The sequence below is a fragment of the Mycteria americana genome, chromosome 4 (genome assembly GCF_035582795.1).
Source record: "Mycteria americana isolate JAX WOST 10 ecotype Jacksonville Zoo and Gardens chromosome 4, USCA_MyAme_1.0, whole genome shotgun sequence".
Classification (NCBI taxonomy): Eukaryota; Metazoa; Chordata; class Aves; order Ciconiiformes; family Ciconiidae; genus Mycteria; species Mycteria americana.
This window is the reverse complement of record NC_134368.1, coordinates 52,465,937-52,492,658: the sequence shown is the minus strand read 5'-3', so window position 1 is coordinate 52,492,658 and position 26,722 is coordinate 52,465,937. Positions and strand designations below refer to the sequence as shown.

The following is a 26,722-nucleotide window of genomic DNA, read 5'->3' as shown; positions in this document are numbered from 1 at the left end:
TACTCCTTAGGTTAGAAGTAGCCATCAAATGACTCACATTTGAGACCTTTTAAAAATTGGATATGCTATGCTCAGTTTAAGCTAAGAAGATAAAATATAAAATAAAAATTAGACTTCTAGACCCACCTTATAGGTGCTGTTTACAATAAGAGAGCAACACCAACAAAAAAAGCAGCATTTCAAAATGCTGAGCAATGAAGAGCACTTCCAGTTCCTCAAGGAGCTTCAGGGTCCTTAGCACTTCTGAATATCAGGTAACGCACATAGGAATCCAACATTAGGCTCCTATCATTGAATATATTGGCCTAGATGTATAATTTATTGTCCCATGTATTTTTAAACACAGCGTGCAAAATGATTTCAGGGAATATTAAAAATATGGAAATTGGATCTTTTTCTCTCAATATATTTTTGATGAAGCAGGAGTGACTGAAGGGGAATCCCTGTGGGGACTTCGGTAGTTTCCTCCCATTCCCTGTGTTTCAAGGTGGATTGCTACCTTTTGTGTCTGCAGCTCACCCCAGGCAAAGGATAGCGCTCACTCCTGTGCAGAACATTTTACAGCCATCTGCTGGAGAAATGACATCGCTACCATGCGAGAGAATTCAGTGCTAACAATGGCTATGGCATTGTCAGCAACTCTGAGAACCAGCTGTTTGCTCTAAACCACAGCCAGGGCAGATGGAAATGAATTCATATACATTAAGTCACCTCAGCCTCACTCCACAGCAAAGCTGAATTCGAACACAGCATGATCTACATTTGAAGATGCATCTTCCAGTTCTTGAAATCATTTGTGACACATGATATAGTGTTCAGGGACCACGTGTGCATGAGCGAACTGGGATTTCTTTCCCTCAGACATTACTACACACACACTGTTTTCTCCAGCTTACAGATGAGGAGGTAAAATAAAGCTGTGTTTAGTAAAAATGACATCATGAACTTTGCAACTCAGAACTTACAAGCCCTTTCATTGTAGCAATTTTGCTCCCAGTTAAGCATTTGATATTCCCAAATCAAAATAATGATGTTTTATTTATTGAATTGCCCATATTGCTCTGTTTCATGAGACTTGTAAGAAATTATGTCTGCATTTTTCCCTTCTTAAAAAGTTTATTGTAAAATTGCGTTCTCCATGCTGGACTAGGATCCATGTCTTATCCAACTGGGTCATGTGTTGCCACATAGGAGGTAAAGTTAGAAATAGAGATCTGAACACATCTCTTCCCAGGGTCTCTTCTGTCTTACTCACTGCTACATTACCTTGAGCAGCATCTGTAACCATGCAGTTAAGTTACAATGAGGCTACCAAATAAGGTTTACAGATGTCTAGTAATAACTATCAGATGGTGACAAGTGTTTCCTCCTGCTTAGACTATCAGACTGAAATAGTTATGTATGATTTCACTTGGTTTGAGAGCAAAGCTAAACCAGAAGGCGTTTTGAATTAGCATTTGCTACAAGCAACCCACATCACACTAACAGTGCCTTCCCAGGATCTAAAACATATTGTCAGAATACCCCAGTTCCCTTGGCACAGAAACCCTTCACTAACAGTTCTGTTGTTCAGCAGATCAAGTGCAGAGAGGCCAAGCAGAGGGCTCAGCGACTCTGGAGAGCCCCAGCCAGAGCTTACATTATCTCTCCCCGTGCCGTTGTAGAAACGGAGTGCCTGAAGACAAGGCTATTGGGCTCCCAACTGTTCAAGTTCATTAGCTGACGTCCCTTCATGGGAATTGAATAATACAGGCAGGGCTTGTGCTGGTGGTCTGCTCCTCATGGGAGACAGGATTCCAGAAGCGGGGAAGAAGAGCCTTTCTGACATAACACCTTTCATCCCAATCTCTTTAAGCACTTCTACAAGCATTAATTAATTAAATATCCCAGTGCCCCTGTGAGATAAGTGTCATCTCAATTTTCTAGATGGGTAAACTTGGGTATGCAGATTATAAATGGCTTCCCCAAGTTATTCAGCAAGCCAGAAGAGGTTTGAAAATAGAACCCAGGAGATGTAATTTCAAATCCACTCCTGTAACACTTGACAACATTTTCCTTTATTCTTATTTTTACACAGATGCCACTACAAATTGAGTTATACAGCTTTTTTCCTGCTCAATGCTTCCCTGTTGTTTTGATGCCATTTCAATTTTATCAACTGCAGCCTCTCCCTTCAATAAGCATTTTTTAATCTATTTTTGCTAATGTTTGCATTTTTTAAAAGCAAACCTTTAAAACATCTGATCCATGCTCACTGGACAGCCTTGCTGACTGTGTCCTGTGTTAATATCTGACTCCATGCTCACCTGCACAGAAGAGAATTCTGTGCCTGCTGAGGTTCTGGCTCTTCACCATTGAAATTTCCCTCCTGGATGTGAATAACAGTGATTTCTCTTCATTCCTCTACATTAATTTTTAATCACAGCCTCTACTTTACCACTGCTGATTGAATTCCCTACCACATCTAATGGCCTTTCTTGTAATATTCATTCATTTAAAATATGTATGCTGATGCCATATCTTATTTTTCAAGGGCTGCTTGTTTAAGGCCAGCAGCAAAGAAATAGCTATTATACAGATGTTAAACTACAGTACGTTGCCATATGTTTGATCACCAGGGCAGAGGTAAAACACCCTATTGCATCAGAAAAGGGCACAATTATACAGGGATCATGTGTGACACCTATTCAGTCACTGTTGAAATGAACAAAAGTCCTATTCAATTCAGAGGGAAACAAAGTTGATACATTATTTTATCATGTCTAAAATATATTCTTAGCGCCTGAAACTGAAAGCCAAAAGAGTCACAGTGCTGTAGATTAATTTTACAGCAAGTATTCAATAGAGGATGTGGATTTCATGTCCCCAGCACTGCAATACTCAATAACTAAAATGTCAGAAGCAGAGGCACACTGAATGCAAACTTCATATTTTAGCAAAATGGAATAAGGCTGAAGATTTTGAGAGTTTTATTTAGAGTGCGAGAGAGGAAAGGACATTCTGCTTAGCTACTCTGGAAAATCGTGTGCAGGGAAGAGTCAACATCCCAAAGCATTTTAGTTTACTGTGCATTTTTACTGGTTTTAAATTAACAGGAAGGACTGTATTGATTTTCAGCAGAGCCATTTGCTCGCAAATCAGATTGCATTGTTTTCTTTTGTTGAAGTGAATAGTTTCAAATCCTTATAACTCTACTCACCTTTGGGTTGGCAGTTTTGCCCACTGTACCCGGGACAGCACTTCCACTCCAGCGATGTTACTATTTTATGTCTGATTCTGTAGGCTTGGTGTGTTGTTGTCTGGGACCTGCAAAACAAGAATATTTTAAACTTATTTTAGGTACCAAACAGGAGTTGTAGGATACCTATAACTGCACTGTGTTATCTTACATGCCAAATGTATCCTTTAATTAACTGCTTGAAACAAAGTGAAGCCTAACTAGGGTTTGGTGTTTCAGTAGCAATCACGATTTTAATATTGCAGCCTTCAGATCATCTGCATGGATTTTAAAGGAACCTGACTGATGTCTATTTAGTGCTGTCAGACTTCTTCCCTGAATATCTTATTCAGGAGTCAAATATTTATAACTTTTATGGAAGAAATTGCAATTAATATCTACTAAACTGGACAAAAATACAATTGTGAAATACCATTTTCTTTCAAATCAGTGAAAAAAGCATTCACAATGAATTTATGCCACGTTGGTTCACATTTAGTGCACACTGGAAGCCTTCCATTCTGATTATCTTAAACAAGATTATACAAACATTAATCCAATAAAGCGTGAAAATTTCCACTCTGGAAGTCGATGTAAGGAGGGTATGGCTATGTAATTGTGATGCCTCAGTTATTACTGTTACAGTATGTAACCGCAGAGGCAGCAGCAATTTTGTTTCTGTGTTCCAACATATTCTGCATGTCCTGGCTACCCCATCACTTTTTTAGCTTTCTTAACTTCAGAGAAGTCAGTTTAGAATGAATATGATGCAGCATGGCATACAGAAGAAACTAAATACAGCAAGTCTGGTTGCCTCTTTTAATATGTTAAATAGAAAGTTTGAATAAAAAGAATATTGCACGGTTCTGCTAGTTGCTAAACACTAATAAGAAGAACACCTCAAATCTCAGAAAATACAATGATAAAATGGTTACAGAACTGTTACTGGACACAAAATCCCTGTCTAAATCATTCCAGAAAGGGGGACAAATTTTAAGTCTGTTGGACCAAAAAAATATCCTCCCAATGAATTAAAAAATGCCACCTTGTTTTACACTGTAGTTAATCTTGTCACCCCTTCACAACTGATGTAGTATTATATACATTAAAATTCACAGCAGCTGGAAGGAGCTTTGCATGTGTCCCCAACCAGCTTTGCCTCTGAGAAATGGCTTTTTCAGCAGCAAGAACTCAATAAAGATTAAGGTGAACTGAAATCAAGAGAGTCCTCAGTTATTTTCCTGTATGGATGGTCTTATTTTATGATAAAACTACCTTATTCTGCATTAGCATAATCCATTCCTGAAAGCACTCATAAAAATGAAGTGTCCATGAAAGGTGTTAATCAGGAATAGCTATTTCAAAAATAACTCTCCACGTAGACAAGCCTCAGAAATGTATATAGTAGACTTATTTACAGGAGCAACACAAGGAGCTAATTTTCCTACATAAAAGAAATCAGACTTATTGTGAATCTTCTAGATTGAATTAGAAAAAAATGGCAACATTTCAACCACAAGGTCCATTCCACAGTTTTGCAATACAATTGACTATATTTCAGAGTCACCAAATCCTAAGGATACCCTATCCCTGGTTTCACCTCAAAGCTTTAAGCATGTTCTGCCATACCACCTAGAGGACAATTCTCAGAACAGTCAAACTGACTTGCAAGAGGCTTTTGAAATTTTTCAAGGGAAAAATATATTACAACCTCTGTTTTGTTGGTGCTGTTTCAGTTTGCCATTTTCCAGGCTCATGCATTAAAACGCAATTTCATTTACTACTGAAAACTCATGTTTGGAGAATATGAGGCACCCAAAGCACAAAGGACAATCTGAATATGTTTAGCAGGGTCTTTATTTACAAGTTGTATCCAGGCCAATTACTTTTCTAGGTTCACTGCCTGACCAAAGCTGTGCCAGAAATAAGCACCCAGCAGAGAGATAATAACAAAACTCTCAGGGGAAGCCTCTTGCTCCAACAAAGGACAAGCATGGAAAACTGCACAGAAAGGATTTTCTTTCCCACATGTGCTTTAAAGTTTTGTACATGTGCACCTTTCCTTGCAGTACTCCGGAAGAGGGGAGCAGGCAGTGGGCTTACTTGAAGACTTTCAACTGGTCAGAGGGTGCCAGAGTGAAGGTATGCCAAGTCATGAGCTTTTACACTTGCTATAGGGACATGTTAAGATGAGACCTGAAAACATGCTAATCTGCTCCCTCCGGTTTTCATTTTCATTTCTAAAGTTGTGGTTGTATTAATTATGCAGCTGGTGATAATTAAAGTACTTGCGAGTACTCTTTCTTCCTAGTTCTACACACCTCTGAGCACAGGATCCAATATGCCAAGTGCAAGGCTTCGCTCTTCCTGATGAGAAGGTTTCCAGGTTGTCCACTACCGCTGTAGGTAAGAGTCTGGTATGAACATAAGCACACCAGTTCCTGTAAGAGACAGAAGGTAAATATAATTAAAAGTACAAATAAGGTTTTCCACAGTATGGTGATATATGATACTTAAAGGGGAAAGTTAAACCCATAATTTAGGGATAAGACTAAGTTATGAAAATAAACTTTGGTTTCTCTCAGACTGCCAGTGTAGTCTTGGGCAATTACTTAGTCTTTGTGCTTCAGTTACCCATTAACAACAAAGAAAACAGACAATCGTTTCTCCATCTCTACATATATTTATATTGCAAATCTAAGTTTTTCTTTGTAAAAGTTTGTGGAGCACCAAGTACAAAGAAGCTCTGCTAGACTAGTCATGACAGGTCTTAAAATACACCTATATTTCAGATTATAGAAACTGTTTATCCAGAATTCAAAGGATTGTTTAGTAAGGTTTTTAACCACCCATATCTTTCACTTTATGGATAGACTTCTACTCTTCCTCCCTTTCCCCAGCAATATTGTGAGTACCTATAGACTGTCTTTTGCAGTGCACTTTGAGGTCAAAGCCACACACAGCAATAACGTGCCATAGCTCCATGCTTGCCTGTGCCACTGGCTAGCCACCCAGAGAAGGAAGTCACATATGAAATGATCAAACTCTCGATCACTGCAGTATAGGATGTAAGAACTGGTGAGTGCAACGCCAGGTTTGGTTTTTTAAAAAGGATTCTAAGGAGGCTGCAAGAAACCACAAACTGTTAAATCAGATTTTGAAACCAGGTGACTTGGTAAAAGCTACAGTAGAGAACAGAATTAAGTAGAAATTATAAACTGAATAATGGCTCGGGACAGATTTGTACAGGGAAATAATTCCTCAGAACTCTATTGTCATTCTTTGTATCAGAAGCAGGTAGATAAAGGGGTGATTTTCAGAGGCTTTTGGCAAGGTCACTCACCAAAAGCTATTAGAGGGGGAAAAAAAGGCATCTGTCACATAGTAAGAGGATAGATCCTGTTATAGATTAATAAAGTATTAAATCGGAGAGGTGAAAGACTAGTTAGCTTTCTCAAGAAACAGTTTATCAGCAGAATCCCACATGAATCTGTAATAGACATTACATTCATTAATGAGGGGGAAAGTAGGTGAATAGGGAGGTGACAGAGCTACACAAAGCTAAACAAAATCATTTTGTGTAGTAAATCTAAAGCTGACCCTGAAGAATTGCGGAAATCTCATGATACTGAGTTTCCAACTAATTGTCAGAAAGGGGTCTTGTAATGCAGAGTCAGGCACAAATAAAGACAGCCTTACACAGACAGTATGGCTACCTAAATTAACTATCATGAGGAAAAAGGTCTTGGAGTCATTGTGGTTAGCTCTTCGAATATGCCAATTTAGTATTTTGCATTAACTAAACTAGTGAATCAAATAGATTTGTTCCTACATCCTAAAGAGAGGTGAAAAGAAAGATACAAATAGAAGATGAAGAGCAGGAGGGATGGGAAGTGATGGCATTCATTATTCAGTTTGTCTTGTTATGACAAAGAGGCATCAAAACAAAACAGGTTTAAACTTTAAAAAAAAGGGGGGGTTGGGGCAGTGTTTCTACAAACATAGGCTGTGCCAGATTTGGAAGTCTGGGAAGCCAAAATGGATTTTAAAAAGCACTTAAATGATTTCATGAAAGAACATGCCATTAGGGTGTTGTTGCTTTGGGTTTTTTTTTTTTTAAACATAAAGTTGTAGCTATAGCCTCTGTCTCAGGAAGTCCCCCAGCTGCACATTGAAAAGTATCCTGGAGAAAGTATTATTGCATTTCTGCCGGTGGAACAAATGTCTGTTTGGTCTAGTAGTGATTTTTTTTTTTCCCACTAACTTTGTACAGCCTTTCTCAGGGTCATACATTATTCCCCTGTCCATGCTGAAACATATTTCATTTTTGACTTGGCAAGTTAGTGACAAGATATTGTTTCAATTGTAGGGCTGGTGAACTTGCAAGTACTTCCATACCAATATTTGCATATGAGAATTTAAAAGTTCGTCTTCCTGGGTCATGTTTTGCTGCTAACCTTTGCTTCCAGTTGTGGTAGTTCTGTTAGTGTTTCACAACCCAGTAAGGAAATATATATTTATTCCTGAAATCAGTATCTTGCTACGGGCTCCTTACAGTGGAAATCAAAATACAATTAAGACCAGATTAGTTCCATTTACTTAAGTGGCATTAGTACAGATTTATACTGCTTCAAACAAGAACAACAGCACAAAACACAAAATAGTATCAGCGTCTATCCTTAAGTGATTGCTTTTGTCTACCAAGATCCTACCAGTGCACTCACATTAAATTCAGTAGTGCTTTACTTGGAAAATGATTCCTGAGAACACAGCAGGATAAGCTAGGAAGTAAGATGCTAAGGCCAACAGACTGAACCTCTCAGTGTTTCTGCTGCCAGTATTGTGGTGCTGCCTCACACAACACATATTGTTTAATTGATGAATAATGTGTTTCATATAAAATGGGTTTTTATTGAGTCTCTTTGATCTGATTTTGCTCACTCACTCTCCACTTCCTTGAGAGTTTTCATTAGGATAATATTTCTTTTTAATTGGGTATAAAAAGGCTGTGCTTTTGTTTGATGCTTCCTTTATGTTCTGTCTCCTCTAGCTATAGTCTTTTGTCTGTGTGTATAAATTAGAGACTCCATGAATAAATATTTGCTAAAAATTAAATGCAGCTCTCGAGCATAAGCTTAGAGATTAGGTACTCTTCTCACTACCTCTGTGGAAGCCAGGAACAACTTTATAAAAGTTTGAGACACATAAAATTGGCAGAATCAAAAGGAGACTTAAGTCTTGAGTTTTGCAGAGGGATCATGAAGTTACTTACACCGCCCCCCCCCTGGTTGGGGCATATGGGTCCTTTACAGTCTCCTGTATCACACAGAGACTAGCAGCAGTAACTAAATGATAATGATATTTGTAGTTAAACATTGCCAACAGTTAGCCAAAGAGAGAGCTTGTAGCTCCATCCCTTCCAGCACACCTCTGCAGCAGCCAGGGAGGACAGGCACCCCCCCTTGCCAAGTGTTCAGTAGGAGCAGGACATGGCAGGGCACTTAGCTCCCTTACAAGCATGACCAGGAAGACAGCTCTTCCATGAGGCTTCCTTGCTGAGCATCAGGGAGCAGCAAGAGCAGGGTTTCTCCCTAACAGAAGGTGAGCCAGGAGGGGAGAGACAAGAACACAAGCGAGGCACTGACCTCACCAGCAGCATGCAGTACCACAGCACCAGGGACAAGCAAGCAGCAATAGGGTGACAGGATGAGGTCAGTTAGCAGCCCAACAAATATCAGGCAGAGAATAGGTAACAAGTCAGGTCCAAGAGGACTGCTAGAGACAAGCACCTTTAGGAGGAGAACAGGCTCAAGCCTGGGCTTAAATGGAGCCCCTGGCCCATGAGTGTGGGTGAAGGTTTCAGGTGAGGATGCCTGGGTCCATTAGGGCTTGTTAGCTTGCCCAGGGCACTACTGCTGAGCTCCTTTCTCACTACAGGCATGAGGCCTTTTCCATTTCACAGCTGTAGTGAGGGTTCTGCATATTCATACCCAAGATTAAAAAACCATATTTTTCTCTGAAGTGCAGCACAGAGATTAAAAAGAAAAAAATCTCTCAGCATATGAATGGGATACTAAACATTTCTTAACAGATGCAGAAAGTGATACTGGGCCAGACTGACAGTGGTCTATTCAGGAGGAGCCCTGACTAAGCATGGTGGTTTGCTTATGATTTGCTTATGATTTAAGCTTGGTATAGAGAATGTAAACATCTAAATTCCTGAATTAACTAAATTAAATTCCTCAGCAATTAACTGATGACATAAAGTCTGATCAGAAGACCTCTAAAGCAGTAACACCACCTCAAGCAGTTACGCAGTATCACACCTCCATTACTGTTGCAAGTTAGCTGTCTGGAAAGTGAGGAACTAAGAGCTAACACCTTGGGCAGCTGGGCACTAAGCCCTTACCACCTCTGCAAATCAAGAACCCAAATATAGGAGTCAGATTTTAAAATCTGGGCTACAATGAGCCAGCGGTCAGGTTAGGCCTTGAGCTTGTGGCTCCCCAGCCTGTGCTCTACCCTTGCATGCAGACCCAACAGCTCACCAGAGAAAGAGATTAAGCTGAAGACATATAGCGGTGTTCTCAGCGCTGACATTTTCTGCAGTGCATACAGTCGGGGTATAATTTTTGGTAATTGGATTCCATTTTACATCTGAGCAAATGTGATCAACGAAAAGATAAAACAATGAAAACAGGCATAAAAAGCAATTGTAAAATACATGAAAGCCCTGGAATACAGAGAGTTCAGTTAAAAAAAAAAATCTGCTTTTTAAAATTCATAATGTAAATCCACTAATTATCATTATTATTGAGGGTGGCTAGCTTCCAGGTAACAGCTATTGGAACTTGCCCATTTGGAGATGCCCTCCAAAGGAAAACATGGTGCAATACATCCCAAATATATCAGTTAAGGACTGCTCTTTGTTTTTAAAGATATTCCGAACTCAGTCTCTGGTCTCTACCAAATATTTAACTCAAGTTGAGCAGATTGTTTCTATTTAAAATATTTAACTCATTCTTAAGCTACATGAGTGGATGTCTGAAGCTGTGGTTCTCACATGGCCCAGCAATCTTTGATCAGGCTAAATTGGAGGAAATATTCACAGCAAAAGAGCCCCTGGTGTGACTCATAATTAGGTTTACGCTACCAATGAAATAAGCTCATTAAGAGATGTTAAGAATGTAAATATAATTTTGAAATCAAATTGTCTGAAAAAATGTAGATTTGGAAATAGAAGACGAAGCGTGGCGGAAGAACTATGACAGGCTGTGTTAATGCAAAGGCAGAACAGAAGACAACTGATTTGCATAACAGGACTTTAAACCTGAAAATCCTCTTTACCCTCCATGGAATAATATATTCCAGATCAGCAACACAGGCTTCTAACATGCAGATTTTGTTGAGAGCTGCAGGAGCCTGGTGTTTCTTTTGCATTGAGCCTGATTTCAATCAGGAAAGCTGTATTTAAAAACAAAACAAAATCCTTGCAACGTACAACAGAAATCTAGCCTGGAGAGAGCAGTGCAAGCCCCGACTGGCATAAAGCCCATGTGACAGATTTCATTCTCCTCTTGCACGTATTGGCCAGGAAAACTCACTGGTAGCAAGGCGTGGGAGAGTACCTCTGAGTCCTCAGGCCTTTGAAATAGCCTCTTTGCTTGTGATATTTGCAGCAGTATTTCCAGCTCAAATCAAAATACTGCTACCAACTCTGCATCAAGTGCGGTTTGACCATATCTGAGAAGCAGGGCATAGTATGAAGAGCAGCATTTCTTTCTTTTGCAACCAATAAGCATGTCTACACTGCAGCCTTGGCAGGCCTGAGTCCTCCGGGTTTTATGGCCATCGCGAATTCAAAGTCTGGAGTAGCTAACGGGCCGTGGAGCCTGCCTGTGCAGCTGGAGCAAAGCATCTACAACTGGCAGGGCGCTGGTGGGACCCAGACAGTGCCTTTAAGCCTGTCTTTAGCTTTTGGGATCCTACACGTCCTGTACAGCTTATTCAGATCTTGTGTTAATACCCCCTTGGAAAAGTTGTCTTCTCTTCTGTTTATACCAGTCCTGTTTCTTTTTCCATAGAGAAAACATTGGAGCAGGCTGCCCAGGGAAGCACTGGACCAGGCTGCCCAGGGAAGTGGTTGAGTCGCCATCCCTGGAAGTATTTAAAAGACATTTGGATGAGGTGCTTAGGGACATGGTGTAGTAGTGGTCTTGGTAGTGTTAGGTTTACGGTTGGACTAGATGATCTTAAAGGTCTTTTCCAACCTATACGATTCTGTGATTCTGTAAAACATTACTGTGAACCATTTCTTCATTTCCACAACTGGCCCAAAAATAGAAAGAATGCAGCCTGGAGTTAACTATGCAACAGAAGTAGTTTTGGGGCAAGTGTAAGCAAGGACTGCGCGCACTGTGTCCATGGCAAGAAGCCCAATGCCCAGTCTACGTGAGTATGTACCAATAATAAAAGTGTTTCCCTCAGCTGGAAAAAAAGTTTATTTCTGAGAGCGTAAGATAGATTCCCAAAGTGCTTCCCTGTGCTCAGCTGACTCCTCCTCAGCAATTTACATCAGCCTTATGATATGAAGGTATATATAGTGTGAATTACTGGGCAACATCTTGCAGCTTCAAAGGGATGTGATGCCGGGCAAAAAGCAACTTCCCCGTCTGCATAATGAAACCACATGGCCTACGGAAACCTGCCCTGAGACGCACAGCTAGGAGACGAATAGTAAGTAATGTCTCAGCAGTAGTTATTTACTTGTTCTTGTTCAAGCTTTCATAAGCAGCAAATACAGTTTCTTAATTCACTGTGCAGACTTCTGAAGCTGGACGTGACTTTATATGACGAAAAACACCCCACTTGGTTCGAAGTAGCTGTATAAGCACGTGCTCTTACGTATATCCCTGGCTCCTGATTCAGGGGATACGTGCCTGACAACACTCGGGAGCCCTTAAACTCATCATCGCTTCAGTGCCGTGTTGCCAGCGCTCTTAAAACCCTCATCTAATTCGCTATTAGCAGACCTTATGCTCTGCTTTACCACCTCTTTGGTGGCAGCCTGGGTGCCCCGCCTGAGGTGCCCGCCCCCACCCGGGGAAGCGGCGGGAGGCTCACCCCGTCGCCCCCCGCGGGCTGCCACCACCGCGCGGCAGCCACCGCCATCTGCCTGCTGCTGCCGCCAAGCTGACGGCTGGCTGAGACTTCCCCCCGCCCTAACGCGCAGCCGGCTGCCGGCTGTGCCGTGGGGCGGTGGCGGGCGCCCTGAGGCGACGGCGGGGAGAGGGAGGGCGGTGGGCGTGAGGCGAGGCGCGGCGCGGGGCGGTGTGAGGCGGTGTGAGGCGCTGCCGGGCAGGGCCGGCAGGTGGCGGCCGTTGCCCGCAGAGGCGGGAAGCTGCCGGTGACGGTTAACGCGCCCGTGGCTCCGCGGCGCTGAGGACGCGTGGGCGCCTCTGTCCGGCGCCCCGCTCACGCCTGCTGAGGGGGCCGGGCCGGGTGGGTGCTGTGGCCGCGTAAATTCGGGTACAGCCCGGAGCGGAGCTTCGTCGCTCCGTACGGCTCACCGGCACCAATGGTCAGGGAGAGCCCCGCCGCCTTCTGCTGAGCTCCCAGGAGATGGATGATTAGGGAGAGCAGAGGGCCTGTAGGAAGGAGGGCAGCAAAAGAAGAAAATTAATTTGTTTAACTCCAAAGAAGGAGTGCTGTGGCTGCTTCCTGGTAAAGTTAATCTGGTCTATGACTGGATCATTCTGAATACATTCGCAGTCAATGGAAATGGTTCCGTTTAACCTCAGCAAGCTTTGAACCAGTCCTCTTGACGCTGTGATACCCAACGTTGCCGAAAAGCAAAGCACAATTTACACTAACACCAAAAAATTATAATTTCCTTAGGGTGAGAGGGCGAGTGGAAGTTTATGAGAGTGTCCTTCCACAGCACATTTCCACTGTAAACTGTTCTTTGGGTACATTGCCAAGAAAAAAATAAACAAACCCTCACAAAAACTGCCAGCTGCAAAGTGTCAGGTATACCTACACAATTGCTTCCATTTGCTTGTAAGCACAGATCCTTATAAGCGATCCTAAAGCCACACAACAGGAACACCGGTGGCAGCCGGGCCACAAAGGGTATAGATTTTGTTCTGCTCCTTTCATGTTATATCTGAAAATGAGTTATTTTTACCCGTGAGTAAATTAGATTACCTGGCTTTTAATAGAAATGCTATTGAATCAGCGCAGCTGAACATCACTGAATCATGAAAATGAGATCGTTGTGTTGCTGAAGGAATACCAAAGGACGCAGAGCTGGAGCCATTGTTAAAGTCCATGCTCGGCTTGGTGATTGTGCCTCATCCAGGTTGTGTGCCGTTTATTGGTATTTCACAGAATAGTTTATGAAATACTAATCTCGATTCTACACCTGTTTTCATTTTGTATTGCCCTTTACACCACAGCAAAGGGGGTTGTAGAAAGATACTACAAGCATCTGGAGCCGGTAGATGCCTTGCGAGGAGAGGCTGAGAGAGTGGGGCTTTTTCAGGTTGGGGAAGGGGAAGACTTTGAAGGCACCTAAGAGCAGCCCGCCAGCACCACCCCCAGCCCCTACAGGAAGGCTATTTAGAAGCTGGATCTAGTCTCTTCCCAGCAGTATATGGCAGGAGGACAAGAGACAGAGGCCGAAATTGAAACAAGAGAGGTTCAGACTGAGTATGAGAAACTTGTTCCCCATGAGGACAGCCAGGCACTGGAGCAGGGCCCAGAGAGGCTGTGCAATCACCAGCGCAGAGTGTGGAGCTCAGTACCTGGCTGGATTAAGCCCCGAGCAACCTGGTCTGATCTCACATCTGGCCCTGCTGTGAGCAGGAGGTCAGACTAGAGACCTCCCTTCCAACCTGAATGATCCTATGGTTCTGTGAACCTGTGATCTTTGCTTATATATCTATATCCTTTGAGTGATACGATTGTTCTTCTGAATACAGTAGATTAAGTGCATTCATATATAAAAACATATAATGACATAGTGTGGAAGAAATCCATTTTTTCTACCCCTTTTTTAAGCTAGGGTCTTTCCCAGTCTGAAAGACTTTTATACAAGGATCAGAGCACAGACCCTGAATTTAGGTTGTATAAAAGTATGTTGCTGTGATATATTTTCAGTTTGCATTAAACATCCTGCCAAGTTTGGGTGAGAAGAGATAATGTTGAGTGATGTAATGTAAAAACTCAGATTATAGGGATAGAAAGAACCCTGACAGGGTTTTTTTGTTATTGCATGGGAGACCAGGTTTTGGTTTCAGCAACTTCCTTTGAACTCCACTAGGTGAATACAGAGACCTCTCACCTTTTTGATACTAGTGATAAATTCTGTACCTTTATATGAACATTAGACATCTTCTGAAATTATAAGATCTAGTTCAAACAGAAATGATAAACTTGAATAAAAGTTGTTTAATATTTTTCGGTTCACTGCTCAGCTTCCTTTGTTCTGAAATGTATGAAACTACTGATTGCAGCTGCAATAAAAATTCAGTACTCACTAGGGACTGACCATAAAAACATCAAATTGGGAAACCTGTTTTACATGCTGATTGGAATGGAAAACCTGGACAGCCTCTGAAAAGTGCATTTGATATGCAATATGATATAGTATGTGATGGTAAAATATGCTATAGGATGTGTTTTTAAGCCTGAGAAACAGCTGACTTGTTGACACTGAAGTATCAGGTGGAGGGAGTCATACTGTTGATTTAATGGGTTTTTTTTCAGGATTCAGGGTCCTGACATTTTGTCCTGCCTATTACAAAACGCAAATTCTACTCTCACCATTCATTTCCTTTTTTTGTATGTACAGGGCTGAAGCCTTGGACTGTGAATAGCCTCTTTGTCTCATCCAAGTTTTTACTTACTGTCATGACCAATTGTGTGTCCTATCTTGTGCTGCAAAAATTAATTCACAATTTCCACTTATCTAGTGCTTCGCTGATCTATTTTAGCATTTAAAAAATTGTCTTGTTGTGAACCAGATCAGGTCTTTTAGACCTTATCTCCCTCTCTGTGTTCTGAGCCTTTCAAAATAATCAAACATTCCTAAAGATAGAATTTAGACTTTTGAGAAGATATCCATTAATCTGCTTTGAGAATCATCCAGAAAAACACATTTGAAAACCCAGACAAACTGGTCTTTAAAAAGGTCTTAATTCTGCATTTTTCCCTCTGGAATATAAATTTATTTTCCATCATCTAATTGACCCAGAGCACAAAAGTCATTAAGCTAGTTCTGGTCTAGTTTACTGTCACTGCTTCTCAGATGACCTTCAGTAGTACTGGTTTTCACTGTTTTTTTTAGTCCTTTCCTAATCTACAGAAAAGGAGATTGCAGTATGTCAGTAATGGCTTCTCCACTTTGAGAAATACTAACCAAAAAAAAAAGCCTTTGTAAGTGACAAAATGAAAATGTTAAAAAAGAAGATCCATGCCAATTCCAGGGGTGAATGTTGTTCTTTAACCTGTTTATAGTGCTGGTTTGGACAGCTTCTCTTTTCTTATTTATCTTCATTAAATGGTTAAATGCCTTGCCAGTTTCTTTGTACCCGATGTGCCACTTACTCATGCAGAGCTGTATCTTTATGCTGTCACTGATTGATTTCTTAGGGGGCTCTTGAACAAAAAGGATCTGAGCCAAAGTCCATGAAATTCAAGGTGATTTTTTCCCAGGCTTTTCCTCAAGACCTATGGTGTTACTTACCAGGAGTGTAATACAGAATAGATGCTTATGGATTCGACAGAAAAATTGTCTTTTGAAACACTTGCATTCTCTAACTGGCAACACATATAATGCCTTTGGAAAACATATGGGGACACCTTGCTGCTGTTCTTTTCTTTGCCATGTCTATTCTAGGAATTAGTGTCATTTTTCTAAAATGTTAATTATAATCAGATTTTTGAGAATGCTTATTTTCTGTGCAGACTTGAACAGATGTTTCTGGTGTATCATAAATGAAATGCCGCAAAGAGTTGAACGTTTGCAGTAGCTGGGAGGTAAATCCTAACACTGTATCCAGTTTGTTATGGTAATCCTAATCTATGCAGTGGGGTGAAGAGACATTAGTAGGGATGGAAAACAGTCTGTTCCTAATCCTCGCTGTTCCCATGGCAGATGAAACAAAGAGCAAGAGCAAAGACAAGCATGAGCATTAATGCAGTAGTTAGTGTAATGAGATGAGCAGAAACCTTTATTATATTCATTAAAAAATTTCAGAAGTCATCCATATAGTAGTGCCTTATCTGAATCTGATCACAGAAAAACTAAATAACCAGACTTTGAGAGGGCTAAGACAAAAAGATGCTGGGGCTTTTTGTCTTTTATAAGTACCTTGTGAGTGTCTCAAAAGCAACTTCAGTGGAGATGTGATTTTTTTTCCTCAGTACTATGTTTCCTGTGCTACTGAAAACAGTCTGTCATGACTCTGCCTTGCCATCATTGCTGAAAGGCTGTCTCGGGAAACCAGAACTTTGGATTTTGTTATTTCCTGAATTTTTGTCTAGTTTTCCGAAATTATTTTATCACCTACAGTTCAGAATTGTACGGACAAATGTTTACCATTTCTTCTCTCCCCAAAGGAGAGAGTTAACACGAGGTAGTGCAAGATGGGTAAACCATCTTCTGCAATGGCTTCTTCCCACCCAAGTACTGGAACTGCTTGAAAGGTGACCACCACAATGGTGCAAACAGACTCTGTAATTCATTCTGTGCATGGGACATGAGCAGTGGAAAAGATTTCCTCAGTGCATGGGTGTTGTGGTTTAACCTCAGTGGGCAACTAAGCACCACACAGCCGCTCACTCACCCTCCCCGCTCCCGGTGGGATGGGGGAGAGAATCGGAAAAGCACAAGTAGGAAAACTCATGGGCTAAGAGCAGTTTAATAATTGAAATATTATGATCATGATGATGCTACTACTACTACTACTACTACTACTACTACTACTACTAATGTAATGAAAAGGAAAATAATAAGAGAGAGAGAGAGGAACAAAACCCAGGGAAAAACAAAAAAACAAGTCATGCAACCGCTCACCACCTGCCAACTGATGCCCAGCCAGTCCCCGAGCAGCTATCACTGCCCCCTGGCCAACTCCCCCCAGTTTCTATACTGAGCATGACGCCTTATGGTATGGCATAGCCCTTTGGCCAGTTGGGGTCAGCTGTCCTGGCTGGGCCCCCTCCCAGCTTCTTGTGCACCTGGCAGAGCCTGGGGAGCTGAAAAGTCCTTGCCTAGTGTAAGCACTGCTTAGCGACAACTAAACCATCAGTGTGTTATCAGCATTATTCTCATCCTAAATCCAAACCGCAGCACTGTACCAGCTACTAGGAAGAAAATTAACTCGATCCCAGCCAAAACCAGGACAATGGGGTATAATAGTACTGATAAAAAGCCTATGAATTGCATGGACCTTGTGCAGCTCTTGCCTTACACCAGTACTGCTGTACAGTGTGCAGTAGTACCTAAGCTGCACGATGTGGTAAGGTGTTTTGGTACTTCACACCAGCAGTCTCAGTCATCTGTTAACTGTTTTACTTCTCTGCTCAGCAGAAGACAGCACTAATATCTAAATACTTGTGTTAAAATTCTCTTTGGACAGTTACATTTTCTTGGTACCATGCCACATGCATCATTATGGAACTCTATAATTATGTCCTTTGCCCCATTTATTTTGTGGATGAAACAGCAATAAAGTAGTGAATTCCAGCACTTGGGTGAATGATTTGCTTTGGTCTTTAGGACTGCAGTGGGAGTAACACTGCGTTCAGCATGTGTAGGAAAATTAGATTGTGGGCTTACAGCCAAGTGTCAGAAGTACATTCAAGATGCTGCTGGAGAAGAGGTGCGCTTTGCAAAGTTCTTCTGCATGGCTGGAATACAACACTGTGAGGGCAAAGCAAGCACTGCTTGTCAAAAGTCCTCTGAAACTTAGCCACCAAGGCAACCTAAGTACCAGTGTAAGAGGTTCCTCCTTCCAGGTCATAGTGAATATACCTAGTGAGGCAGAAACCTAAGCCATGCGTGACTTTATTTATTGTGAATGCACAGTGATGCAAAATCTTAAGAAATTGATTCAAGAACTGTTCTCTCTGCTCCATTAAAAAGTGACATGACCAAAAGAGACTGTGAACCTTGCATTAACTAGGCAGTTAAATCAGGTTTCTACGTGCCTTGTGTATTTGAACTATCTGCTGAGCTTAACTATTCATTTTAATTTGTCAGTACACTAGAAATTCTACCAAGCTGATACAGGCAAAAGCAATTTCCAGGGAGAAATGCAGAGGTCTGGTCATGAGAATGAAATATTTCAGCACTCCTACTACATGTGACAGCTAAGCAAATCTGTCCCTGGTACTGACTTTATTAAACCCTTCTGTGCTTAGTAATAAAATACTGTCACCTCACCACTACCCAAGGTAATGACAGGGGAAGTCTATGAAGACCCTCAGTGGGTTCATGATAATTGGAAAATGTGTAATATACACATACTAAGAGAAAAGAGAAATGTAGAGCCATCCAACAATGTGGAGATAGTATGGTTAATTTACAGCCTGCATGAATGTCTCATGTATTCAGGAGCTGCCTTGAATAGTAATTAATAAAATTGGGTTCAGAATGGAAGGATGAGTGTGCTAGTCTCTGGACTCAGCCTCAGACTTGCTCCACAGGACCACTGTTATTTAAGTTGCTTTATACAGTGAAATACTGCAATTCTCTCTCTCCATGGGCTGGAAGAGATGTATCTCACATGAACTCAACTGAAAAGAATGTATCACCAATTTTCTTCTTTGACACCAAATTGGTGCTCACATTTAATGTCACTGAGCTTTGGAAAAACTCTCTCTCATTTGCTGAAGCACAGCTCTAGTTTTCCAGCATTTCTTTATTAATTGATATGGATAGCATGAAAATTTGAAGATAGGTAGAAATAAAGATGCGTAATTTTTTGTAGAGACATAAGCCTTACCTTTCAGAGCTTAAGTCAAATTCATACTAGGAGTGAAGAAAGGAATTTTCTTTCAGCTCAGGCCATTCCAGATGTGCTTCCTACAAAGTTTCCTTAGCCTTCTGAAAGCTTGGATGCAGGTCCTCCCAGAATGGGGGATACCTCACCAGAGAACCACTCTTCTGAAATGGCTTGAGAGCAGGTAGCTACAGAATCTATAAATTATGTCCTCCTGTACCTGTTCTAAGGTTAACTGTAAAATTGTTCCACTTCACTGCAAAAGAACAGGATTTCATTGCATTTTCATTCCAGTGAAGAATAAGGAAGAGTTTAGTGTTTTTAGAGATAAGCATACGCCCAATATTTAGCACTTAAAATACCACATTGGGATGTGATATAGAGGGGCTCTAAGCCAAGCTTTGCCTTATTAACAGCAGAATCTTGAATCTGGAGCCTTTAGCCCTACTGACTGTACTCCTCATCGGGTGACTGCCTCTTGCAGTACATCTCTGCCCTCAGAAGTTCTGCTGGAACCTGAAAAACCATCCTGAGATGAGTTTGTAAAATAAAGTCATGGTCTTTGGCAAATATGGTTCTGTTCCAGTAGGAAAAAAAATACAAATTTATTCTGACAGTTCTAATAGCACATTTCAATAAAATGAAATGGAAACTTGTCAGGACCCTGACGGCACTTGTGGGTCTTATGACCCTGACCAGCCTGACCTGGGGTCTCCACCCATGCACCCTGCTCCCTGCTCAGGAGGCCCAGTAAACTTCAGCCCAGGGCTACATTGCATCTGTGCCAATCCTGACCTGCAAGCTGACATCCTGGCCTAACTTCAACCTTGCCCCATCACTGTGGACTTGCCCAGCGATCGCTGGGCTGTGTCTCACCCTGGTCACCATCACCAGGCCTGATTCTGACTCACTGATTTGCCTTCCCAGCTTGATCTTGGCACGGCAGCATCACCACGGCTGCGTCTGGTGATTTGAGCTCTGGGGTGATGCTAGCTGTCATATCTGGGTGTGTCCTGCCTGCCACACTTGGGGGTTGTCAGAAATATTCTTCAGGTGCAGACTTTGAAAATCCATGAAATATTTCCAAATCATGTTCTTCTGACATTTTAATGGGAATTTTGCAAAAATAGAATGAACCAGAAGAACTTTTTTCTAATCTAGTTCTAGTATGCATGTGATATGTGTACATAACATTGTCCTCAGATAATCTAGGGTAGAGATAGCGAGGGAATTATCTTTGTAATTAAGCCAGTAAGCCACATGACCTCCTTCAGAAAGGGGTATTTGGGTAATTAAGCCTGTACAATGGGCACATATTGTACCTTGTGGGTAATCTGACAGCCCTGGACACTCTCCAACAAAGTGTATGTATTCTTATTTTTTAAATTATAAATATATTAAAAAACAAATGCTCATTCTTGTTTTGTTTTCCTTCCTCTTGTCTCTCACTGACTTCTCTCTATTGTTCCTTCTCTATGGAGCCTCTTAACATCAGCATCTCTGCACATATGTTAGCACAATGGGTTGCCATAAGGGATTAGGGAGTCATGCGGTTCCTACAAGGTCACTCAAAAATTCAGGTTGGAATACAGACTATAACCAAAGAGTTGCTTTAATTCAAAGTAAAACTAAAAAGCAAATTGTGCTTCCAAATTTCCTCAGAGGTAGTACACTTTACAACTACGAAATCTGCTATTGACTTATTCATGCTGTGCTCAGGCATTAAATGAGTAAAGCTCAAAGAAAGCTGTATGTCTTTATTGGAAGTTTTACAGCATCTCTTTCACTTTATTTGCAATAAAGATGCAAAATTTTTTTTAAAAAAGAAAACATATGCTAGAAATTGATAACACCTGCACATAAGAAATAAAAATGCTTGTGTTCTTATGCATAGTTTCTCAGTAGTAGCTTTCCAGGTGTTTCACAGCAGTGATCGGTAACATTGAGCACACTAGACTTGGTATTTTTTCATTACTTTACTGAAAAAAAAATGAGTCACAAGCGACTTTATTATTCATCTAGGTCTAATTCATAGGGAAAGGGAGGCAGAATAATGAAGTGACTTACTTAAGTCACAGTCCAGGTCAGTGGCAAAACTGGAAGAAAAGCTCAGAACACATTAGCTGATTGTAAAACTTGTATGCAGTAGGAAGACAAGGCTTGTAACACAAGAATTTTAATGTGAAAAGGATCGAGCCACACCTAGAACTGTAGACATTTACTAGAGAGAGGCCATGTAGCCCAGCAGTTTGAGAAAGAGAGTGGGGATTCAGCATTCTGGTTTATGTTGGGATTTCATGCTGCCACACATTCCTGTAACTTTGATATGCAATCCTAGCTTTATCGCTAACTTGCTCAATGGACTCAAAAAAAAAAGACGACCTTTATGCATGTTGCACAGCAGGTTGCTCCTCAACCACTCATGAAATAAGGTGCTAGCCAATACAAGATTTGCTTATTTTGCCTCTCTGCAGTTGCAACCACATCCCATTATGATAAATAAAATGAGACCTTGTTCACCCATTTTTTGCTTTCAGAGACTAATTTTTTGCTTTCTATATTTATATCTTATGTAAAAGGTAGAAACAATACCTGCCGATTCACGGAGTTTTTCTGAAGATTAATTTCACTGGAATACTATTCTTGATAAAAGCTGAGAAAGCTAAAGACTCTACGGTTAGCATATGTTAAGACCTGTTTTAATGGAGATGTGGTTATCAGCTCTCACATGTAAAGAGAACCCATTTAACTCAGGTTAACCCAGACTCTCTGCCAAACACCGTAGTGAGGTGTTGTAACAGATGACATTTACAACTGAAGGAGTATGCTAGGAAAGCTATCTGGGAAACATAGCTCCTTACCGGGGTATCTCTTCCCAGCGGAGGCAAAGGACTCCTTTCCTTTGGGTCTTTGTGCATTATTTCACTTATGCATGATCCAAAACAAGCTCAGGTCAACAGGAATCTTTTCTTTGAGTTGAAGGAACATTAGCTCTGAGCCACACATAGCAAGATAATTGTAGGAGTGTTTCTAAGGGGTGATTTATTCTCTTTTGTGTGAATTTAAGTGAAAGCGTTTTTCCTCCTTTTGGATGCTAACATTTGGGCAAGTACTATCAAAAGAAGAAATCTATATTCTGAAAGCCCACTCTCCATAAATACTATGGAAAACAACCAATCCTTTGTGTCTTTCATTTTCTACCAGTATCTGAATATATATCAGCAATTAAGTGAACCTTGTAACATCTCCAAAGTCAGTATTAACATCCCCATGGAGAATTGAAGACATTGAGGTACAAAGAAAATAACTGAGTGCTCCAGAGCTATAAAACTAGACAGTACAATCTGATATACTCTGTTATGCATAGCTATTATGTCTTGAGTTATACAGTTCTGAATGCACATTCACCTGCAACACCACTTTCCGTAAGCTTTTGTCACAGAATATGGTGTTTCAAATTGTCAGACATCGAAGCATTTTGTACACTTAATTGCTTGTATTTCCCATTTAGTGGAGAGGTTTACAAACATCATCATTTTTAATAGATTCCAAATGAAAAAGTGCATTTGCAATTTCTTTTACCCACAAGAAAAGAAAGAAAAAAAACAACAAAAGTTTACTGTGCATAAAACAGAGAGGCATCTATTGTAGTCCTTTCCTACCCATACATGATAATGACTTTCCTGTTGGTTTTGAGATAACTGCCCTGAGGAATAAAATATTGCAGCATTTACTCTGTTACAGATGTATGGTTTTGACTCAGTAAATACTGCAGATTTGGTCCCTTGCTTGTTTTAGATGGTCTTCTTTAAGCTCAGAAAACAATTTTACTGAAATTACTAGAACTTTTGCCAGTTATTTCACTGGGAACAGGAAAAAAAAACATTCCTAAGCAGTACATAGGAGATGAGAGAAAATATGTAACTTTCCTTACTTTCCCCTGGTAGTTTCAAAGCCGGATGCTTTGGAATTGGCGTCCTGCTGGGTGCTGGTGATACCAGTGCTATGGGATGACTGCTTGAGAGACCTGTTCCTTGTAGACGTATCCTGGCTTGTAGCAACCTCTTGTTTGAGAAGCACCTCTCTAGCATTGCTCCGTAGAGATGTCCCTTTGCTGCTAGATGAGCTTCCCATCTTATCTTTGTCAGACTCACCATAACTGTGTCCATTTGACTGGCTTGCAGGGGTAGAGGTTGTAGGATTGGAGGTTTTCTTCACTGCTTTCATTCCCAGAGTCTTGCCTGAAGATGCAAAAGGAAGTGCCTGTAAGGCACTCGCTTCGGCAGCTTGGATCTCAGAATGGGGTGATCCCACAATTGTGGTCGGAGATGGAGTCAAGTCTGAGTGACTTGTCTGCGTTTCGCCACCCTGGGCTGTGGTCCAGAGCTTTCCTGGAGTATTAAATCCAATGCTGCCACTCTGCAAGTGCAATAGGAGCAGCAAGAAGATTATCTCCTTCATTCTGCTGGTTTGTAAGTGCTACAAGTTATCTCACATTTATTTCCCAAGCAAGAAATCCTGTAGCTTCTCCCTCCTCCTGAGCTGCTGCTCATACAGTAAGCCTACCCAGAGGATGCTCTGACAGGCTTTATTTTTGTAGAAAGGAAACAGGTTTTGGTGTTTCGAAACTGACTGAGGAAGCCTGGCTTCCTGTTTCTGTGGATTCCTCTGCAACCTGTGACCCCTTGGAGAGTGGGAGCCTGGCAGCCTCTGGGCTGGAAAGCCTTTGGGCAGGAAAAAAGAAGTTTCTGCAGAAGGCACAGGATAAAGATTAATGGCGCAATAGAAATGTGGAAAAATATGTACTGTGAAGTAATCCTGAGGGATAAAAACTGAAATTATTAGGTAATTTTCCTTTCACATGTACATGTACAGAGAACAGAAGTGACTTGTCACATATGCCCTTTGGATGGTTCATACTTGTGACCTTGTTATTGAAAAAAGAGTTGGCAAAAAGGGTGTGCTACACAAAGCTGAAAGTTTGCTGTCTCTTCTCTTTTTGTTTGAATGTTTATGCACACTGCTGCCAAAAGTGGGGAGATGATAAGGAAGAGGTTCACACTGTATTCATCGTTGTACCACAAGCCTTTGAATGCAATCATTTACCTGTAGGTCATTGGCCATTTATGCCGCATTCTATTTCTATAGTTCACACAACGATGTGTATGAACTATTTCTATAGCATTGCCCATAGGTGTCTGGTGTCATTTCAGATTCTCTAGGGTACGAGAAACACCTATGTGGGCCTGGCAGAGGTGGCGTATGATCTATGGGAGATGTGCCCTTCTGGGGCAGGATACTTGAGGGCATTTCAAATGGTGTTAAAAGCTTACATAGGGGCAACTGAATCCCATCCTAGATCCCCATTGACTGTAATCGGAGTTTAGACACCTAGTTCACATGCAGATCCATATTTATGAACCTCTAAATCTGTATCTCTAAATCTGCTAGCTGAATCCCACCCATAGACAAGACTGAAAGGAATATCCTGAATCACTAAGTCCATTCCTTCCCTTTTATTGCATATTTTTACAATTAATTAATTACAATTAATATTATTCTAAAACAATATTAATTGCAGCCTAAACGTAATATTGGTAACTTTATGTGCAGAAAAGATCTGGGGAGATGGATATTCAGTATAAGGAGTAAAGGTAATTTTTTACACCAGAAGGGTCAACGAATACTGGAGCAGGTTACCCAGAGAGGTTGTGGGATCTCCATGCCTGGAGATATTCAAAACTCAACTAGACAAGACCCTGAGCAACGTGATCTAAGCCCTGCTTTGAGTTGGGTTTTGGACCAGATGACCTTTGGATGTCCTTTCCAATCTATATTACTCTATGAAATTATGCTTAGTAGCTGCAAGGTTGAATATTGCAGTCAAGGAAGAGGAGAAGGAATCTTTCCTCCTCTACTGTCATTCTCCAGCTCTCTGAGACTAAGGAAAGTTAGTTTCTTGTTGAAGGAAAAGAAAGGAAAAAGGTAATTGCTGAAGAAATTGCACAGAGAAATGTAACATGAAATTTTAAAGTAGGGACAAAGCAGTAACAGAAAAGACAAAGCATCTATGAAAGCAACCTTTCACACCTGGAAACAGAACAGCATCCCCTGGGCATGCTTCATGTTATTTGAGGATCACTTTTTCTCAAAACCAGAAGCAACATCCCCATTCCATGGAAGTCTGATGATTCACAGTGACACCATGGAAAAGCTGGAAAATGACTTGCAGTTCTTTCCAGAAGATACTTTCAAAAAACAAAAAAACCAAAACAACCATGGAGGATAAACCACTAGCTCTTATTGCACTCAAGCAAATCTCTGTGATGGCTGTTCCTGTTTTGAAAGATTTGGATAACAATGGCTTGCTTTCAGTTTCCAGGTGACAGTCTGGCCTTTTAGGTGTGCTAAAGGGTTGGGTTTTCCACTTGCTATGATTCTGTTTTTCTGTGTTATTGTCTCTGTAAAGTGTAGGCTTCTACTGTGCAAGTAAAACAGATGTGATTTTGTGATACAACATGTTAGAAAAGAAATGCAGTTGTGCTCCCTTTTGGAGACTTCATTTCCCCTCTCTTTTTCTTATTCATAGTGAAAATCTGTAAATGCCCTTTGACTGTAGGACACAGGAGACAGTCTGATGAACAATCTCATTTAAAGGCTAACATAAGCTATTCCATGTGAGCACTCCTCTTTTTGAGCTCTATATTTGAGATTTTGAATTAATACCATTACCTGAACTAGCATTTGTCATCCCATATTTTTAGAAATCCCAAGACAAAATGAGAGGTAAATTAGTATTGACCGTATTTGCAAATTAAATGCAAGCTGACCTTAAAAAAAGAAAAATCACAGCAGCTGCATACTGTGTTTATTTATACAGTCAGAGTGCCTAATAACAAACAAAGCTTGGATTCTGCTTTGAGTTACTCCACTGCAAGTGTTAATTCTGCCTCTAAAGTCAGGGAAGCAACTGCAGATTTCCACCAGTGCAGAGAAGAGCAGTGTAGAAGAGTCTGGCTTTTGGTGGTTGGTAGATTTCATTACAACTGTGTTTATTTCCCTGTCTGAATACTCCAAAATGAAAATTTATTGTTAATATGATTTTATTAGTACATGTCTGGGCTGTTGATTAAAAGATAAAATTGTTTGAAGCTGTTTTTATTTAGCAAAACAATTTCGGGACTGTAAGAAACTCAGGATATCCATTTTCAGATTGCTGCATGCTGGATCTGAATCCCAAGCTCATTATAGATCGTATTTCAGCATTAGTTCACATCCAAGTGCCGCTTGTCTCACTGCAAATTGAACCCAGGAAAAGATAAGCACTTGGATGCATTTGGTGAAACTTGGGTAGAAATAGGTTCAAAATTATCCTGAAAACTCCCACTCAATGTGCTGCTTACTCCCTTTTGCATAAATCCATAGGTGCCACATTTTTTGTATTAGTTGTGTATCAGTGTTACTGAAATCCCTGCATGTTGGGCTGGCCTCATGG

The 26,722-nt window shown here is 40.9% G+C and overlaps 1 protein-coding gene across 1 annotated transcript in view; it reads right to left on the bottom strand.

Moving 5' to 3' along the window:
• MMRN1 (multimerin 1) overlaps window positions 1-23,688 on the bottom strand; it is a 46,491-nt gene extending 22,803 nt beyond the window's left edge. The window contains exons 1-3 of the mRNA XM_075499269.1: window positions 23,162-23,688; window positions 5,539-5,658; window positions 3,200-3,306 (exon numbers count right to left, since the gene is read on the bottom strand). Of these exons, the coding sequence (XP_075355384.1) occupies window positions 3,200-3,306; window positions 5,539-5,658; window positions 23,162-23,688 (754 nt within the window). The remainder of the gene's footprint in view (window positions 1-3,199; window positions 3,307-5,538; window positions 5,659-23,161) is intronic.
• Between the last annotated feature and the right edge of the window lie 3,034 nt (window positions 23,689-26,722).